This window comes from Motacilla alba, chromosome 8 (assembly GCF_015832195.1).
Source record: "Motacilla alba alba isolate MOTALB_02 chromosome 8, Motacilla_alba_V1.0_pri, whole genome shotgun sequence".
NCBI lineage: Eukaryota > Metazoa > Chordata > Aves > Passeriformes > Motacillidae > Motacilla > Motacilla alba.
Window position 1 is genome coordinate 4,791,765 of NC_052023.1, and position 20,260 is coordinate 4,812,024.

At 56.4% G+C, this 20,260-nt stretch overlaps 1 protein-coding gene across 1 annotated transcript in view; it reads left to right on the forward strand.

The window, feature by feature from the left end:
* Positions 1 to 2,493: 2,493 nt before the first annotated feature.
* The window catches only part of SSBP3 (single stranded DNA binding protein 3), a 55,062-nt gene continuing 37,295 nt past the window's right edge, over positions 2,494 to 20,260 (forward strand). The window contains 5 exon segments of the mRNA XM_038144280.1: positions 2,494 to 2,703; positions 2,828 to 2,900; positions 3,084 to 3,120; positions 3,123 to 3,144; positions 3,715 to 3,799. Coding sequence (XP_038000208.1) covers positions 2,648 to 2,703; positions 2,828 to 2,900; positions 3,084 to 3,120; positions 3,123 to 3,144; positions 3,715 to 3,799 — 273 coding nt within the window. The 5' untranslated portion in view covers positions 2,494 to 2,647.

Consider the following 20,260-nt stretch of genomic DNA (forward strand, 5'->3'; position numbering starts at 1 on the left):
CCAAAGTAAGGTAGCCCACAGGTGGCCCTCCACACCTTGGGAGCACTCGGTAGCCTTCGTACATCCTCCTGCAACTCGGCTAGATGAAGCTGCTGGCTTTGGGTGTGGGGATTTATTTTTCCCTAAATTTCCTGTCATAACTTGCGTTAAAACTTTGCAGAGCCACTTAATTGCGTTCTGCGGTGGTGATGATATGAAATTAGTCTCCCTTCTGATCTTTAGCTAAGTTGGTCCAAAGCACCAGCTCATAATTTGCTCTAATCATCGGGTCGCGGGAGATGCGAAGGCAGGGCCGGTGCCCGGTGAATTCACACGGGCACGGTGAATTCACACGCCCTCGCCGTGCCGGCGTTTGGCAGCTGGCAGGTCGGGCTCTGCCACCCTGGGATGGCACCATTTCTTTTGGTGCCACTTTGGGAAGTTTTTCATCAACTGCTCTTGGCCATTTCCTCTAGGAAGAGCTGGGAACTACAGCTGTCCGGAAGAGAGGAGGGAAAGCCGAGGTGGTTTCCTGTCTCCCTTCTCGGCCTGCTCTCTCCTCTGAGCATCTCAGAAACACCCTCCACTCCTGTCTGGAGACCTGGAACCAGACAGAAAGCACCTGGAGAGGAAGGGATCCTGTCTCCCATCTCACTTCCCTGGGCTTGCTTCATGTCCCAAACTACTCCAGGGGTTGGGGAGAGGAAGTGGCTGGGTTTTTCATTCTCACCTACCCCAGACAATCATAGAATTACAAGAAAACAAGCTCCTGATGAACAGGAGCAGGGCAGGGCAATATTCTGGGCACAGAGAGGCCCTTTTGCTGCCGAGGGCACAGCGCCCATCATTCCAGTGGCATTAGTGCTTTCCACCTCCACGCAGGAGGTACAGGATATCACAGTATTATTTTTAACCAGGGATATTTAGTGAACTTCTCACGTGCTGCTGGAGGGTCAAATTTATCCCATAGCCTCAGTCCCAGGGGACACTCCCAGTTATTTCTGAACCCATCAGAGCAGCAGAGGAGCAGAGGGATGCAAAGGCTCGGGAGACACAAAGTCTGGGGTTTGTCCGGCCTGTCCCTCTGGTCTGTGGAGCAGAGCCCCTCATGCCTGCCTTGTCATCGCCGCCGTCACCCTGGCCCCCACCATTAAACCCGAAACTTGGGCGAAGCCCCAGGTTTTCCTTTTCTTCTGAGACGATCTTGGACGCCTGCAAGTTTTGATCCTTTTCGACCTACCGCATTGCGAGACTTTTTTTCTCCCCCCCCCCCCCCCTCAGTTCAATTTAAACCTCAATTTAACCTGTGAACGAGTTTGGCCCTGCTCGGGCAGGTCCCGATGGCCGTGAACATTCCCACGGGCGCCGCAGCGCTGCCGCCGCCGCGGGAGTCCCTCCCTCCCTCCCCCGCGCCGCCGCCCCGAGCCTCCCCGGCCTCGCACGGAGCGCCGGCATCCTCACACCCGCGATCCCCCGTGTTCTAAGCGCAACCTCCCCGTTCTAGCAGCGCGTAAAACTCATCACACAGCCCCAGCCAAGCGCGCAGCCGCCGGCCCGGCTGGGTTTTGTTCAGCCCCTCACTTCAGAGGGAGAGGTGAGGCCAGGGCAGGGGGATGGAGCTGTGTGAAGCCCTTATTTTTGTGCTGCTCCAACATCTGTCCCCACGGGCACCGCCACCCGAGGCCGGCACCGGTGGCTTCGTTTGGTTCTGCAGAAACAGATGTTGGTGGGGCGAGGGACGCAAAGCCCCGACTTTTAAACTGGAGGTGCGCTGGGACACAGCGTGGCCGTGCGCGACCCCCGGAGAGAGGCAGAAGGGCTCCCCACAGCCCGCCCTGCAGGGCTTGGCTCTCCCCGCGTGTTTTTAAGGGCAGCGAAGCGAACGAGACCCGTGACCGGAGCCGGCAGCCAGGACAGGCTGGCCGCGGGCTCCACTCGGGGCTCCGCGCAGCCGGGCGCGCCTGGCCCGGGGGTGACCGCCGGCGGCGCGGGGCTGGGGCGCGCGGCGCCGGGCGGGACCCGCCGGGGCCGGTCCGGAGGAGAAGGCGGCGTGCCCAGCCCCCGGCCGCCTCCCCTCTTCCTCCTCTCCGTCCCTGCCTCCCGCCGCGTCCGTCCCGCCCGGCGCCGCGGAGCGGCAGCGCCCGCCCGGCCGCACCGCCGCTCCCCGCGCCCCCCCCCGCCGGGCGGTTTCAAGTCCCCCCGTCCGAGGTCTCCGCGGCGCCGGCCAATCAGCGCGCGCTGCGCGCCGCGGCCCGCCGCCTTAAAGGGCCCGCGCGCCGCGCGGCGCCGGGGGAGCGGCGCCGCCCGCGGGCCGAGCCGGGCGCGCTCTAGGACCGCGCGCCGCCGCCGCCCGCCCGCCCTGCCCGCCGCGGGAGGCCGCCCGCCGCCTCCGGAGCGGGGCGTGGCGCGGGGAGGCCCCGCCCCCGCCGGGCGGTGATTGGAGGGAGCGGGCGCCCGTCGGCGGCGGGGGCGGCGTCCGGCGCGGCCACGTTCGGGTGCGCGGCCAGCGGCGCGTTGGGCGCAGCGAGCGGCGGCGGGCGCGGGGCGATGGGGGCGCGGCGGCGGCCGGCGCTCTGACAGCCCCCGGCGCTCCCTCGGCGGCGGGCGCAGCGGCTCCGGCGGCAGCGGCGGCTCTCGGCGGCCGCCCCCCTCCTCCTCGGCGCGGACCATGTTCGCCAAAGGGAAGGGCTCGGCGGTGCCCTCGGACGGGCAGGCGCGGGAGAAGTAAGAGCAGCGGCGGCGGCGGCGGCGGGGGGAGCGGGGGCGGCGGTGGCGGCGGGCGGCTTTGTGCGGGGCGGGAGCGGGGCGCCTCTTCCTCCTCCTCCGACCCGGCGCTCGGCTGTTGCAGGCTGGCGCTGTACGTCTACGAGTACCTGCTGCACGTCGGCGCCCAGAAGTCTGCGCAGACCTTCCTGTCCGAGGTGAGCCCCGCCGCCCCCCGCGCCCTTTGTGCGCCGCCGCACGCCCGCCCTCCATCTTGCGCGGGGCGGCGGCGGCGCCGGGGGGTCGCCGCGCGTGGGGGCCCACGCCCACCCGCGACCACCCCCCACCCGCGCCGCCCCCCCCTCCCAACCCACCCCCCTCCGTCTTCCTCTTGCCCGCAGATCCGGTGGGAGAAGAACATCACGCTGGGCGAGCCCCCGGCTTCCTGCACTCCTGGTGGTGGTAAGTGCGGGGGTGTCCCGTCGCGGGTGGGAGCAGCCCCCCCGGGGGTGGGGGGGGGGTGCGCGCCGGTGGCGCGGGGCCCCACGGGGTACAGCCCGGTAGTGGCGTGAGTCAGCAGCGGCGGCGAGCCCCGAACCGCCCCGGCTCCCGCTCCCCGCGGGCGTCGAGGCGCGGCGGAGCCACCCCCGGCCCCGCGGGAGCGGCGGGCAGGGCTCCCGCTGGAGAGCTGCCGGGCCAGCCGCAGGCACCGGGCCGTGCCGGTGCCGCTGGGGCGCCCGGGGGAGCAGGGCTGGGCGGCTGCGAGGCTGCGAGAAGTCCCTGAAGTCTCACGGGGGTTATCCCTTCGAGGTGTTGCCTCTCGAAGGCTACTTTTGCTTCCTTAAGCACGCAGCATCCCCGCTCCTGACGGTCAGGTCCGGGTAGTGTGAGGCTGGGATGCACAGCTGGATCCAGCTGCGGTCCCAGCCCAGCCGTGGGCCCCGTGGGCTGGGAAGCCGCTCACCTGCGCTGACCTGGGTGCCCGATCCCTGATGAGTAACTGCTGTTCTCCCGTCTCTCCCTGCCGTGCAGCGTGTTTTGGGACCTGTACTGCGCAGCTCCCGAAAGGCGAGACACTTGTGAACATTCGAGTGAAGCCAAAGCCTTTCATGACTACGTGAGTAACAAGTTTCTAATCCTCGCGGTAATTACGGCGTTGGGGAGCTCCGGCGCACCGAGAGCCAACCTAACGTAACCGACTGGCAAAAAGCGTGGGGTTTTTTTTAACCAGCAGTGTTCTGATTTGACTGAACAGTATTTCATAATGTTGCAATTATGTAAATGAGCTCAGATACTTATCTTAAGCACTTAAAGGCATTCGGGCTGGTGGTAGAATTAAGAAGTTTTGCATAGCAATGGACAACAAAGCGTTTATAGAGGGTCGATGGCAAGATATTTCATGCTGAGGACACTCTGGTGGTGAGATGTTTCATGCTGAGGGCACCTCGCGGGATGGGCAGGGGTTGGATTTTGGTGGGGAGGAGAAGGGGGAATTCCCCAAACCGCTGTTGAATGCCCCAGTTAATATCTCCCTGCCTTTGGCAAGGCCGGGGGCTTCCTTGGTTTCCTGAGTCCTCCCTTGATCCCAGCAAGGGAGAGGTGTTGTCTTGTTGAAGCTGGTGTTGCAGAGCCCTGTTGGCTGGTCGTGTTGCGCTCTCCATGGGTTGGGTTGCTCTCTGCGGAGGTGGCAGCATGACCCAGGGATGGATGGTGCTTTTGGGGTGGCGTGCTTGAGTCTGAGGTGTCTCCCACAGGACCCCTCTTGGCAAGGGTGCCTGGCATGCCTGCCCCATGGGCGACGGGTGGGCTGCCCGCTCCCGTCCCGCACACGGTGCCCGCATCCGCAGCGTTGGGAGGAATGTGCATCAAAGGATTAGTCACCTGGCTGCGGGCTTGGACCCCAGTCAAGTGCGTTCAAACCTTGTAGCAGGAGCTGGTTTTGTCTGCTCTGGGGAGACTATGGTATGGAAACCATTTTTCCTCCCTTCCCAAGTTTCTCGTTGCCTCGACATGCCTGGCTTGGGATGTGTGAGGGTTTGCTGGCGAGCAGTGCCAGGCGAGCGTCTCGGGGACCTCCGCGGCGCTCTCACACGCTGGCGCTGGACACAGCGGTCACCCTGGGGCACGGGCAGTGCCAGAGAGGCTGGGCTGGCTGCTGAGCTGCCTCTTGTCCCTTCCCACCCTGCTGGGTCTTGGGAGAAGTGTGTCTGGGTGTTTGCTAGGTGGAGTTTGTCCGTCTGTCTGTCCATCCCTGTGGCCGCTGTCTGCATTGCTTGTTTTCACTGGGTCGGATTAAGATGGTGAACTCCTGAACCGAGGGTCAGAGCTGATAACCAGCAGCACATCTAGCAGTTGTTGGCTTCTGCTCGCTTCCTGGATGTTTTGGGGCAAGTTGTGGGGGATTTGGGAGCCCAGATGGGACAGTGGGCTCATCAAGAGCAAGGCAAAGGTAGATCTTTGGGCAGCAGAGCCACAGGTGAAGATGACATTAGCAAGCAAGACCTGGTAATGCTCCATCCACAGCAGCCTCCTCATCGTGTCTGAGGATTTAGTGTATTTAGAGAAATTAATCTTTTTTTAGCTTGGTAATAATTCTAACAATAGGCCTGAGTGCATTAGATGATTCGCATAAACTTCTTTAATACACATTGCTTTAAGCTTACAGTAAATAGACACAATCCTGATTGTTTTTAATTCTCAGTGTAATGCAGTTTTCTAACAGCCCCACGTGCTTTACCTTTTGGGTAACTCCTAAGATTTTCACTCCCCTGTGCTTGGTGGCCCTGGGTTGGTTTCCCCAGGCACGTTTTGGCCCCAAGACAGGGCTCGTGCTTGTCTGTGGCTTGGCTGCTGACGGATGCTCACGGTACAGTCCCTCTCTGAGGAGTGCTGTTTTCCTGGCACAACATGTACTTTACAGGGCGAGGGACCTACCTGGCCAAAACTTAAATATTGACCAAAGAACCGAACGATAACCGTGGGAGTGTGAATAGAGCCTTGTTTCTCTCCAGCTTCCGGGCAGGCTGCTGGTTCTGGTGAGCGTGGTGGGCAGTGTCAAACAGCAAACCCAGCGACCCATCAGCGGTGCATGGCAGCTAAAATGGGATATGAGCCCCAAATGGGGCTGGATCAGTGAGTCATGAATTGCTTCATGTGGTGGTTGTGGTTAAAAATATCCCAATCTAAGCCTTGCCCCAGGTTTGTAGAGCATTGTATTTACACTTGGCCAGCAATGGGCAAACTCGGTATGTCCTGTTTGGTGTTTGCCCAAAATATGGTGTGTGTTAACCCTGGTACTGTGCTGCTGTAAGGACAGAAAGAGGGGATGCTTTGGGAGCCTGGCATGTCACTTTCCCAGAGCCAGCACTGGAGGGGTTCTTGCCTGGGACGCAAATCTTTTGGGAAGGGGAAGCCGTTCTCCTTGTTAGCAGGGTGGGATTTGCATGGTGTGTTATTTCCACTTTATTTTCCAGCATAAGTGTATGAAAACTGTTAGGAGCACCGGGAGAAACTGGCGATTTCCCCCTCCAGTTTTGAGTGTTTAAATCTTCAGTGAGAAATTGAAGTAAGGAAGGAAATTAGGAAACTAAGGAGAAATCCCACCACTCTTTTTTGAGGGGACCCCTGAAAACTGTGGAGTCTTGTGAGTGCTTGGAAATAGTGCTTTTTACCTTTCCCCTAAGGTTTTTCTCCCAAGCTGGGACAAAAACCTGCTGGGTCTTTGTAGAAAGGTGCTTATTGGGAGAAGAGTGATGTGAGTGGGGATTCACCTGGCACAGGCAGGAGGAACACTGCTCTGCTCTGCTCTTCCATCTCTGGCAGGTCTGTGCATCCATTAACACAACTATCGAGTTGTGTTGCTTGGAGGGTTGTTAGTCATCCTCTTCCACCTCTATCCAAAGAGTTTATCCGAGCTAACAACCCCACGAGCACCAACCCTACAACTCAGCCATTGACTGAGGTTCCTCCGAGCCCCGTGGCGAGCGGGCCAGCGTTGCGGTGCTCTCCCGGAGCCGGCGAGCTTGCAAGGGGATCGCTCGTCATGACAGGGGATTTCAGCCGCCGTGTTATCTGGGAATTGGCCGATGGCTGGTCGCAGTTGAGCATTTCAACGCCGTGAAAGCCAATACAATTTGAGTTAGCGGTGATGACTGCCAGTTTAAATACCGCAGTGAATTTCTGTCAAAGAGCTAATACATAGAAAGGGGAATTGCAGAAAACTTGATCACCAGAACCACTTCAGTCGATTTTGGCCTCGAGCTACAGAAAATGAACTTAAATCTAGTTGACTGTTGCTACATACTTTTTTGTGGTATTGTTCTGCCTGCACAGCCAGCTCATGTCAACGTGCAGGAGAGAAAACTTGGGGTAGCCTTTAGCTGGTGAAGACTTTGACTTCATCATTCCCTAGCTCTGTTTCCCCCAGTTTCCTCCTCAGGAGGACCTGCACTTGGGAGCATTTGAAATGCTGTTTTCTTTGCAGCACAAGATCTGTGGAGCCGTGGCTTCAACTTGCCATTAACGCAAAGCATTGATTTATTTGTTTTTGTTTTTAACTTTGGAGAGCTGCTGCAGTTCTTTCTAACTTGGGTCTGGAAAGATGTCTGCAGCAGTGGGGGTGGTTGCTGCTGGAGATGCAGTGCTTGGTCTGGGAAAAGATGGTGTGTTTGGGGCTCCTGTCCTCCTGTCTCAGTTGGGGACAACCAGGGCTCCTCCTTTTTATATGAAACAGTCCCCCTTAGAGAGATCTCAGGAAGTTCTGAAGCTCATGGGGATGGATGGATGGATGGATGGATGGATGGATGGATGGAGAATTCAGGCTTGCTGGAGTTAGTGTGCTCGCTGGGAACAAGGTTAAGCCCAAGAGGCTGGAAGGACTTTGGTCTGCTGGCTGTACAGACTGAGGGTGTTCCAGGGATGGTTCTTCTATGCTGAATCTGCCAATCATGCCCCGTCCAGGTGTGGAGCAGGCACCCCATCCCTATTCTTGGGCTGTTGGGGAGCATTTCCTTGTCACAGCACCGTCTGCTCCCTAGGGTCTGTGTGGCCAACTCATGGCATGGTGCCCTGGCAGGTGAATGGCCTTGTGGGATCCCTGGGAAGGGATGCTCTTCATGCATGAAGGGTTTGGTGTGACTGTCTCCTCTCCCATGCCAGGCTCTCTTCTTGTTCCAGGACCAGTGAAGGTTGCAAGGCCTTGTTCCATGGCTGTGAGGGTGGGACCAGCAGGTGTGAGAGCGTTGATCCATGAGTACCTCTGTGGTGGTGGTGGTGGTGATGGTCCATGAGAGCTTCTCCTGTTGTGTAGGAGAAACATGTTGTGTAGGAGAAGAGCTATTTTTGGGGCAGGTTTAGTGCAACGCAGGTACAGGGGTTGGGAACAGCTTTGTGTGGCCCCACAGGCATTGCCTGAGCCCTGGGCATGTGGCTCAGCAGTGGCACACGCAGCTCTGTCCTGTTTCCATGCAGGACTGCGCTCTGTCTGGGCTCCATCCAGCTCCACTCTGCAGGGACAGGGTTCCCTGGTAGGTAACCGGAGAGAGGAGTTTCCTTCAGGAGTGGCAGCTTGCCAGGAGCAGCTGCAAAACTCCACATCACTTCAAAAAAAAAAAAAAATTGCAACAAAAATAAATAAATCCAGATATTCCCTCTCCTGGCAGCGCTGGGCTCGGCCTCCCCTCCCAGTTAAGGGTGAGCCTGGGTGTCCTTTTAAGCCTGCTCTTGCTGGAGTACCAGGCAAGGGTGGATTAGTTTAATATTATATTTTAAACAACGCTGGCTGTCATGGCAGAGCAACCTCAGCTTCCACACTTCCCGCTGCCCAGCAGCAGGACCAGGGCAGTGCAGAGCAGCACCTTTGCACGGGCGATGCTCATGGAGAAGGCTCCATTGTGAAACCGGAGGTCAGAGCCCAGAGCTTATGTCTTAGTCTTTGACTGGGGAGCCTAAATATTTATCCTGTTCTGTCCCTAATGAAAACAAATTGTCAACAGTTGTTCAGTAACTGACTAAATTAAAATCTGTAATTAGTCAATTAGATTAAAGAGTTGGCACAACCTGATTGTATCATGCTGGTTAGGTTATTAAGAGAAAGGGTGTGATTTTTAATTACTGAATGCTAATTTTGACGGTTTCAAATAGAAACAGACGTTCCCCCCCCTCCACCCCACCCCGAGTGCCTCTGCAAAAGTAAGGCAGGGGATGGGTTTTATATCAACAAATGGTGCGAACACGCAAAGTTTCTCTGGCTCCGGTCCGGGAGGGGGTTCTCCAAAAAAGCCGGGAGCAGGACTGGAGGAGAGGAAGGATTTCTTCAATGCTGCCCGAGGATGGGAGGGCAAGTGGGGGTCTGTGCCACGGCTGGGGACCCCTGCGTGGCTGGCTGCTGGGCTCTGGCTGCTGCCCATGGAGGTCCTGCCCTGCTGCCCCATCGCCCATCCCGGTGTGTGCCGGTCCGCGTGCCCTCGCCTTGAGTGCGGCAGCGAGCCAGACTGGAGTATTTTTTCTTTTCCCTGTGCCTTGTTTTTTTTTTTTATAGTATCTTTTTAATCCCCCTCCCCCCAACGCTTGAGAGGGGCCAGCTTCCAGTGGCAGGCAAAGCCCGCAGCGGGGAGGAGGAGGAGGAGGAGGAAGGCCTTGCGTGGCGAGCGCGGCAGCCCAGCGCCATCCCATTGTTTGCCCCGGCGGCCACGTGGGCGAGCGCGGTGAGGCCAGCGAGGGGACCCCGCGGGGGGGAGCGCCTGCCCCCGGCAGATGCTGGGCTCCGGGCGAGCACAAAGCTCGCAGCCCTGCCCTCCCCGGCCTTCGGGGGTCCCTTCGCAGGAACAAAGAGGGCGAGGGGCCGCCGTGCCAAGCCGGGAGGCCGTGGCTGGCAGGGCGCTCGGGTCCGGCCGCGGGCAGTGGGGAGGTGTTAGGTCAGGACGCCGTCTGTTGGGTACGAGTGGGACTTTCCTGTGCTCCTGATCATTTCCTTCCTTACCTTGGAAACTTGGATTTTCTCCTACCTTTTGTTCCCTATTTTTCTCTTGTAAAGCTGTCCCTGGTTCTATTGGAAACAGCTGCCAGAGCTGGTCCTGGCGAGCGGGCGGGGGGCTCTGGCTGTTCCTTCTCCCTCGCCACTCACGCCCCCGCGGCAGAGCTGGCACCGCCGAAATGGCACCCGGCTGTGCGAGGCCCTGGCTGCTGGGGTGCTCGGGGGGAGCTGCTGCAGCCGCGTTTGTTCCTGGTTTTCCTTGGGAACAGAGGGGATGGCAGAGGTGCAGCACCCGGAGCACCTCGTGTCCAGCTAGCACTGGGATCTGAGCTGTGCCTCGTGTCCAGCCTGGCTAGCACTGGGATCTGAGCTGTGCCTCGTGTCCAGCCTGGCTAGCACTGGGATCTGACCTGCACCTCGTGTCTTGCCTGGCTAATGCTGGGATCTGAGCTGTGCCTTGTGTCCTGCCTGGCTGGTGCTGGGATCTGAGCTGTGCCTCGTGTCCAGCCTGGCTAATGCTGGGATCTGAGCTGTGCCTCGTGTCCAGCCTGGCTAATGCTGGGATCTGAGCTGTGCCTTGTGTCCAGCCTGGCTGATGCTGGGATCTGAGCTGTGCCTTGTGTCCAGCCTGGCTAACGCTGGGATCTGAGCTGTGCCTCGTGTCCAGCCTGGCTGATGCTGGCATCTGAGCTGTGCCTCGTGTCCAGCCTGGCTGGCGCTGGGATCTGCCCTGCCCGCAGGACACAGCCTGGGCTGGATCCCTGTGAGCATCGCACACCTGCCTTGCCAGCATCCCACTCGTGGCTCAGAGTGGCTCCGTGACTTCTGCTGACCCTTGTGCTCAGCCCATGGGCACATTCCTGCTTATTTCCCTGAATCTTCTTCCTCTGAGTTCTCACCCTGCAGATCCCTGGGGGTCACCCAGGGCTGGGGTCTCAGCAGAGCAGAAATAGTGCTTTCCTCCAGGCTGGCAGGGAGCAAAAATGTCTCTGCAAGTAAAGAAATACCTCACCTCTGCCTAGGTTTGGGGTTTAGGTTTTTTTTTTTGGTCTCTCAAAACTCCTGGTCGTGGCTACAAGTGCCGGGAGCTTAGTTCAAAGCTACAGCTGTGAAATCAGTGGGGGATTTCCAAAATACGGGATAGTTTCTGGGTGCTGCTGCCTGTGTGTGATGGAACCCCACTGCCCAGCCACCCACTGCCACCTCCTCTCATCCCCACAGCAGTGACACCAGTCTGCTGTGCCAGTCAGGGCAAGAGGAGCACTGGGTGGCTTGGGTAAGATTTGGGTTTGGATAGGGATGTAGCTCTGTGTGGTAAGACCAGCTTTTCCTTTTTGTTGAATTTGTGCATTTAATGAATTTTTTTTCTTTGATAAGAGGAGAAACGCTCATTCTCCTGCCCGAGCTTAATGTGGCATGCATGGTGACTGTTAGTATCAAAATTAAGCAGAAGACAAATGTATACATATGCAATTTCACCTGTGGAATATGCACTGTTGAGATGTACGTGTGGATAAAGATAGAGGGGCGTGTGCCTGTGTATTTTGGAGTGGTGGGACAGAGCAGTGCTTCCTGCCTGGCCATCCTATGCCTTCCCACTTGCCTTACTCTTTCTCCTGCATGGCCTTTGCCATCATCACCAGTGGTTTTTAGCAAGGTGATTTCCACCTCTGTGTTTCCCAGGCTGGGTGGGAGCCTGTGGGGTCGGTTGGTCTGTCTGTCTGTCTGTCCATGTGTGAGGCTGCGCCTGCTGCCTTAAGATAAAGTCCAAAGGAAGACCTCTGGCTGTGTCTTGAGCTAACATTTTCTTTTTAATTTTTTTTTCCTTAATGTTTCTGCATCAACCCTTGAACATTTGATCTGGTGCCTCTCCTCCTGGGGTGCGGCAGCTTTCTGTAGTGAAAATGAGCTCTCACCACCCCTCCTGCCTGCCTCAAACAGGGTCTGGAGTTGGGGGGGGTTTCCTTCCCATTTTTCCTGGATTTGGGCTGGCTTTTTTTTTTACAATCTCTCAAGGCTGAGCTCGCACCTATAATTGGAATTTTTTGGCTACAAGCTGAAGCAGGGGGGATGCAGTGCAGCAGCTCTGACTTGCTGGTGAGCACGACCTGCCCAACACAGCGGGAGTGCTGGCATCCCTTGGCATTCCCAGCGGGTAAAACAGCCAGTCCCTCCTACCTGACAAGGATTTCCTTCTGTGCCCCACTGCTGTCCCAGCTCCCACCCACACAGCTGTCACCGTACCTGGGTCACTGGTCCAGCCCTGCCTGGTGCCCACCATGGCAAGTGGCCGGCTGACATCTCCTTCCTTCCAGAGCAGCCTTGCTGCGAGGGCATCCCAGGCCTTGGCTTTGCTTATGTACCCATTTCTAGGAACTGTAAGGTGGGAAATGCCCCTTTGTCACCCCATGGCCCACTGGCATTGCCCAGCTGTGTCCCCAGGCAGGTGGCTGCTTCCTGCCCCAGGCAGTGTTTTTAACTCAGCCTCCGGGTTGGTTGGTTGGTTGGGGTTGTGTTTTTTTGCCTTTTTTTTTTTTTTAAGTGAAAAAAAGGCAGGGCTTGCTGAGGAAGGGGGCAGGGCGCTTCCTTGAAGCACTCTCGTTTGGGGTGGGCAGATAAGGGTGCTGCATCACGCTTGGCTCCTCTGCCCTGCCAAGCCCAGCAGAGCATCCTCCTTGCCCTCCTGCTCTGCCCAGCCCTCACTGGGTGCTCATCCTGTTTTTTGGGGAAAGCCCCATGGGGTGAGGCAGTGCAGAAGCTGCTTGAACCCCCACAGGCAATGCTCCCAGCAAGGAGGGAGAGGTGCTTTTCTCCCCCTTGGCTCCTTTCTGCCAGAGCGCTGTGCAGCTGATGGGGTGTAAATCACACCCAGCCTCCCTGTGCCCATCTGCCAGCAGAATGGTAGGGGGTGGGTCATGGCTGGTGGCAGCTTGGAGTGACTTTCCATCACAGCTTCAGCCCCTCTGTGGTGTCCCTGTGGCTCTGGGGGAGTGCCTGCTGCTCCCTGAGGAACAGAACCCGGCTCTGCCTGTTGGTGCTGGAAGCACTTTGGCTGTTGGGGTCTTGTGTGCAAGGTGTGAAGCAGGAGGTGGGTCTGGTTCTGTGAGATCCTCTTGGGGTCTGGTTTGGGGCAGGGACAGCCACGCTTTGAAATGCTTGGTCTCATCAGGGGGGCTTTTGGCAGGGATGTGCTTTGTGGGATATGATTGGGGATGGAGGTGGGGAGCTCACAAGGAAGCAAATGCTGCTTCACATTGCATATGGGTCCCTTTAGCCCAGCTCAAGCATAGTTTTCCATAGAAACCCCAAAACAGATGGTTTTGTTTTATCCTGGGTATTACAGCACCAATAACACCCAGGTGCTTCACACCTTTGCCAGTCTCAGCTGGAGAGAAGGTCCTGGCTGAGGCTCCCAGGGCTCATTTCATCGTTAGAAGCAGATTTTACTTGCTTGTCCCGGAGCCCTTCAGGGTGTTGTGGCACGTCCTGACAGCTTGTCCGTCCTTACCTGCAGTCATCAAGGAGTTTTCAACATGACTTATATAAAGCCTTTGTACTTGGATTGCTCCACCGTGCTGCACAATGGCTTCTTTGTCATCCTGCCAGCTAATTAATTTTAACTTTTACCGTTGCTCCAGCGCGGTGCGTCGTCCGCCTGGTCCATTTGAAGCTTCCCCCCCAACCTTAAGTGTTTTCCAAGCAGTTTGACTTGTTGCTGCTGAGCACTGGAGAAACCAGCTGGCCCCGCTGGTGCTCATCTTCTGGAGAAGGAGCTGCCCTCACACTGCTGCTGGAGCTGGGGCTGGTGGAGGAAAAGCCATTAGGAGGCTCAGGTTTTCTCCAGTGGCTTGCTTCTCCTGGCTGGCAGCTGAAGGTCCCCACGGAGAGCATCCTCTGATGAAAATAACAGGCTCTGGCTCCCTGGCTGGTGATTGGCACCAAGAGGGTCTCACAGCCAGAGGTGAAAGCCTTGGCTGCCTCTTCAGGACAAAACCCCTCGTGCTGGGGATGTCTTAGTGTGGGGGACTTGACAGTGGTGATTTCTGGTTGTGCTCTGGAAACTGAGTGCTTTTTGCTTGAAATCCCGTGAGCAAACATCTCCAGCACAGCATTCCTCGTGTAGCAAGGAGCTTACCCCTGGTACCTCAGTGTTCACAGAGGAGCTGAGCATCTCCTTAGAGCTGCCTGGAGGAGGACCAGGAGAGATGTGACCCCAGCTGTGTGTCCCAGCCCTTGGGGTGGCATGAGCCAGGGTATTGTCTTTTCTGGGTAGGAGGGATGGAGGTGGCCACATGCATAAACATCAGCTGAACGTGCAGCCGTGGGGTTTGTGTGAGCAGTGCTGTGGCAGGGGGAGCTCCCCTCTGCTTGGGATGGGGACGGTGGCGGGTCAGGGAATATGGAATTGCTGCCTTTGTGTTTAATCTGGTTATAAGGATGGCTATTAGAGATAATGAATTTTGCCTGTCCCCACTGTTGTAATACAAGAACCCAACTGTCTTTCAACACCGCGAAGGTCACTCCTCTTTATTTCTGGTTGTAAATATTGCTGGTTACAGATGTTTGGGGTTGATGGACATGGCTAATTAAGTTTCTCCTGTCAGCTGGTTGGCAGGGTGCAGGGGTGCTGGCATGGAGGTGAGGTCAGAGGGCAGGATCACAGCCGGGCAGCAATACCAGCAGCCACTTAGCATGGTGTAAGCCCACCTCACTGCAGCCCCTCAGTGAGAGCAAGGCTGGCTTTGCACTGAGCCTTGCCCTCTCTTTATTATGAATTTGGAGCAGGCTGGTGGGAAGATGGTGACTTTCAGGAGCAAGTTTCCATTTTGCTGCTCTCATTTGAAGGGAATTCAAATGAGGACACTTGCTGTCCCCAGCCTGACCTGGGGGTGGGAAGAAGGGTGCAGAAACCCTTAAAATTTTTGCCATGGAATATCTTCTACACCAGCACCACCAGAGGCTTTTTCTTTCCCACAGAGGCTAACACGGAAATGAAGGTGTGCTGGCCAGCAGAGCCAACACCCCGCATCAAACCAGCACCAGGAGGGGCTGGGGGCCCCTTTCTGTGGGGCATGGGGCCGGTTGCTTCCCGGTGCTCATCCTGCCAGGCAGGAGCCGTCCGCGTGCGCTGCCTGTGCGCCTGGAACGCAGCACGTGCTGCTGTGCTCCCCGGCTCCCCCCGCGCGCCTGATTTATGCCGCTCCACATTTCTCCTCCTTTCCATGCCTCTTTCTCCTCTCCCTGTTTTTTTTTTTTTTTTTTTTTTTCCCTCCCTTGTGCTGCCTGTGCATTGCCTTGCTCCTTTTTTTTTTTTCTTTTCCGCCCTTATTGCTCACAGGCCTCCCTGTTAACCCAGCGGGCTGCAAGATTTAGGGCTCCCTGCCTGGCGTGCAGTGTGAGTGGGGTTTTATTCTCCCAGAGGAGGGAACTGTGATCCCCATCACCCCACTGGGACGTGATCCTTGCACGTAGAAGGGGCTGTTTTTATTATTCTGTTTTATGGCTGCAGAGCACAAGTCGTGCATCCCTGTTCTGGATGCTCCTGGCCATGGATTGCAGCAGAGCTGGTGAGGTGGCCACGGGTGCCCATCGCCTCCATCCCGACGTTGCTGCGCCGGCCATCTGTCCCCTCCTGTGTGGCGCCGGGCTGCCGGCTGCTTGCCGAGCCATCAGGGCTTGCCCAGCGTCTGCGAGGCCACCGGAGGAAAAAAAAATTGCAAACAGAAAAAGTTCCATTTTTGCTTTGTTTGCCCCCATTTCATATGCAGAACCTGACTTTTTGTTGCCTTTTGGGGAGGGGCTTGCTTTTTTTTTTTTTTTTTTACTCCCCTGCTGCCGTGCCAGGCGCATCAAAAGTTTGCTGGGTCTTGTGTGTGTGTGTGGATGCCGAATAATTTTATTAGCTGCCTGGAAGGGAGCCAGCGCGGCGTGCACCGGGCGGGAGGTGGCTGCTGGGGTGCCTTGCCTTTGCTTCCCCTTCTCAGCTGCCCCCCCTTGGCCTCCGCTGGTCTCCTGTGGGTTGCATCATCAGCATTACCCCTTCATTTTATTTTTGTACATATTTCTTAGGAAGGTTTTTGGTTTGGTTGGTTTGTTGGGTTTTTTTTTGCTCCTTAAAGGGTTAAAACCGATGGGGAAGTTCAGCTAGCACTTGCAAGATATGGTTGCCTTAGCAACAGGCCTCCTAATCTGGTAGGTGACCTGAGAGACTGTGGAAGATGCAGGGGTTGGTTTGGCATTTCATTATTTCATGAGGCTGCGGCTCTCCAGCTGGTTCCCTTCCCAGCACCGCCACCGCCGCTGCTCCCCCCGCTGCCGCCCCCGGCATTCCTTGGCAAAGCCCTGGAGGGGCCAGCAGCACTGTCCCCTCCCTGGGCACTGCTGGGTCCTGGGAGCTCTTGCTCAGAAAGGGGAAGAGGGCTTCCTGCAGCCCAGGTGATAATTATTCAACTTTAGGATTGTAAAGATGGTTTCCTACCTTGCCTTTCCTCCTTTGATAGGATTTGCCGCGGTGGCCCCAGAGGAAATAATCCATGTGGCCCCAGAACTAAAGGTGTGCTCATTGGTACTTGGAACCCTGTGTTTTGGGGTCTGTGGCTCTAGTAACAAACAGATGGGGCATGAACAGGGAAGCACAGTGGTTGGAAAAGGTGATGGAGTTGAGATACAGCATCCAGCCAGTGTTTTGGGAAAGGTTGATGGGCTTTGGGAGGAGTGTGGCAACATTATTCCAGCTGCTTTAGGCTCCTCTGGGCTCACTGGGCCAAGGAGCACAACCAGCACGTACCCAGGGATGGATACACCAAAACCTGGGCATTTCACTGCCACAGCCATGGCCGCCTTCTAGTTGTTTTCTTGGAAACATCCTCAAGTTGGCATTTCCCAGCGCCGTCCCTGTTCCCGTGCTGTAGTCATCACCCCGTGCAAAGCATTGGTGATCACTCGCTCGTCCTTGCCAGTGGTGGAGCCATCTAAATTAAGAAACTGCATCCCAAATCTTCCCTGCCTGATTTGGCCTCACTAAATCTCTGTGCACCGTTGGATGGGGGCTCAAACTTCTGCCTGCACAGTCCCGCATGGGATTCAAATGGATGTTGGTCACACCCGACAGTGCCCGTCGGCACAGAACTGTTGCATCCTGGTCCAAATCATCATTGAGCTCTTTGCCAGGATGGCCAAGCCACTCTCTGTGCCCAAACCCGGGATGTTTTCCCCCTTGCTGGATGCTGAGTGGTTATGGAGTGTGGCTCTGCCCTTGGCACCCAGCCAGGATGGCTGGGCAAGGAGACCCTGAGGGAAGGAAGTGTCCAAAGGGCTGGGGCCAAGCTCCCTCTGGTACCCATGGAATAAAAGGGCCAGGATAGCGCCAGGGGCATCCCATTCCCGCAGATCCCAGCGTGCAGACCTCTTTTGTTTTTTCCCCCTCCCACTACTCCACGGCGTCGATGGCAGCTGCCTGCGGACGGACGCCGGGGAGAGCCGCCTTTGTTTACCCGCCTCTCCGGCAGAGTGAGGGCGGAGATGCTCTTGGATCGAGGTGCTGATCTGTCATCTCCAGGTTTTATGCATCCCCAGACAAGAAATCAGTGGTGCAAAGCACAGACTTTTTGTTACTTATCGCCGAGCTCTGTGCAGAGCGCGGCTGCTGAAAGCAATCTGGTGTCTGCGATGCCCAGATTTATGGTTTCCCAGCCTCATTCGAGGTGTTGGCTCCCACTGGGAAGTAGGAAACCTGGTATGAGCCATTGGAGTAGGATGAGAGGACGTGGCATGTAGTGACACTGGACCCCAAGCTGGCAAATGGCCCCAGAGCCTGTCATCACCCTGGGTGGGACAGCATCTCCCTTGCTCCATCTTATCTGATGGAGATAGGAGGACCAATGTCCCAGGGAGCTGAAACAGCTCTGCTTTCCCTCTGGGTCTTCTCCACTCAGGATTGGGATGGCAGAGGCAAAGACTGGAGGGAGGCAAAGTGAGGAAATCCAGGCGAGCCAGCAGAATCCCTAGAAAGCCCTTTTTTTGATCACTTCATCCCTTTTTTTTCCCTGTATCTCTGCTTTGTGAGGCTTTCCAGGATTTGTCCCTCTCGGCGGGGATTTCGGGCGGTCAGCCGGGTCCCCAGGCACGGACAGACGGACAGGCTGCCAATCAGCCAGCACGCACCGTCCTTCCGTGGAGCGCCGTGCTCCGCTGCCAGCGGCTCCTGGGGCTCGAGCCACGGCATTATCCATGGGGGTTTTTTAAAAGAAAATCAAAAATTCCCAGGGAAAATATATTTAAAAAAAAAAAAGAAAAAGCCGTCTCCCCCCCACCTCCGCCCTGCTGAGAGGCAGCTCTGCGATGGCGGCTGGAAAGCGAAGCCGTAAGTGTTGCGCGTGCCATCTGCTCCGCTTGGATCGCGGGAGCGGCTGGAGCCGGCGCAGCCTCGCGGGAAAGGGGGGGGCAGCGCTTTGCAGGGGTAAAGATAGGGTCCCCCTGCCCCCAATTCCTCCCTTCTGGGGGCCTCTAGGTCAGTTTGAAGCCCGCGCTGGCGGGCTTGAGCCACGGCTCGCGCTGCTTGGAGGTGTCCCATGGATGCAGGATATGCGCCTCTCCCTCTGTGGGTCATCCAGAGGTGAAGATGGTTGTGGGGTGGGATGAGTTGTGTGGAAGGGAACGGGCAGGTTTTGGTGGGTTTAGGAATCTGCAGCTCTGCTGGCTGCTCTGAGTTGGAAGCACCTGCTGGCACAGGGCGCTCCGTAGCGTAGGACGCATCTCACGGGGACCTGGGGGGTTTGCTGTCATGAGAGCAGCTCAGCAGGACACATCTGGTCCTCCCAAGGGGGATACCAAAGGAAAACTCCTTCCCCAATAAGGAAAAAGTATATGCTGTCTCTAAAAAGAAAGAAATGTGTCTATTTGTGGGTTTGCTATGGGAGCATCTCTAGTGTGGGTTCCCACACGAGTTCCTCTGCTGGCTCTTCAGCTGGAGCCACCAGAGCAGTTGGGTTTCTCTCTGCTTTACCAATTTTTACAAAACTGGTATTTTTTTGAGACTCTCTGGTGGGTCAAGCCAACAGACAGAGATGGGACGCAGAGGGAACCCAGGCTTTCTCCCTCAAAAGGCAGCCATGTCCTCAGCAGCTGTGGCTGGGGCTCGTGCTGGGTTGTGGGTGGTTGGCTCGTCTAGGGGATAGCCAAGAGATGAGCATTCCCAGGGTGTGTGATACTCAATCTGGGAGATCACTTTTGACTGCAAGGACAGCAACTGTGGAGCCCTGAACTCCCCCTTGGCTTGGCTCCAGCAGCAGCAGTTTTGGTCTGTGGATGTTTGTCATATATATATATATATAATATATAATTTGGTGATTGACATTAAACCACATTAAGTACCATGTATCTTGCTTACACCTCTGCCCCAGTGAGATGGAGAGGAGAATGGGGGGCTGGAGTGGAAAGTAAAATCCATGGATTGTGATAGGAGTAGTTTATTAATTGAAATAAAATATAATAATTGGAATTAAAAGGGACATGACAGAGAGAATTAAAACATCAAACAGGTAACTGATGCACTATATAATTCCTCACCACCTACTGACTAATGCCCAGCCTGTCCCCGAGCTTCCTGGCTAAATTTTCCAGTTTATATATTGGATATGACATTCTGTGGTATGGAGTAGCCCTTTGGCCAGTTTGTGTCAGCTCTCCTGGCCATTCTCCCTCGTGGTTTCTTGTGCACCTCCTCACTGGCAGAACATGGGAAGCTGAAAAGTCCTTGACTTGGAGTAAGCACTACTTAGCAACAGCAAAAACACCAGTGTGTTATCAACGTTGTTCTCATGCTGAATCCATAACACAGCACTGCACCAGCTACTAGGAGGAAAATTAACTCTATCCCAGACAAAACCAGGACAATGTAATATTTTTTGTGTGTTGGAGAAGGCTTGCTTGCAGAACTTGGAGAGGATGCCTGGTGCTTTCCCCCCCTTCTTCCCATGCAAATGTAGTTGCTCCTCTTCTCCTGCTGGTAGAAAAGGCAGCGGTGGTGTGAGTGGGTTGAGCTTGTGGAGAAGGGATAATGCTCTCCAAACAAAACCAGAGGGCTTGTGAGGAGAAATGCGAAGCTGAGGGAGGGTAGAAATGCCTGAGGAGGGGGCTGCAGAAGGCTTTTGGTCTTGCTGGGTTTCGCGCAGGGTGGAAGAATCCCAACTCAGTGTTTTCCCACACTTGTTCCCAGCTGGTGAGCATGGTCAGACCTTCACAGGGGTTTCTGGGGTTCAGCAGGGGCTGTTGTTAAACCTTGTTAGAGCCCAGCCCTTTATTGGGGAACTCCTTGGGAGCTCCAGTTCGGCCCCATGGAGATGAGTTGGGAAGACGCGTCCTCCTCAGCAAACCCTGGGCTCCAGGAAGCGCTGCCATGCCCAGTGTGTTGGCTCTCCAGAGCTGCCCACGGCCTTCAGCCATCCCACCTCACCAGGTGCCACTTGCAGGTGGTGGGCTGACCCCACCTGGGTGCCAGGTGACCCCCCCAAAGCCACTCTGTCACTCCTCAGCTGGACAGGGGAGAGGAAATACCACAATAGGTTCATGGGTCGGATAAGGACAGGGAAACATCACCCACAGGCA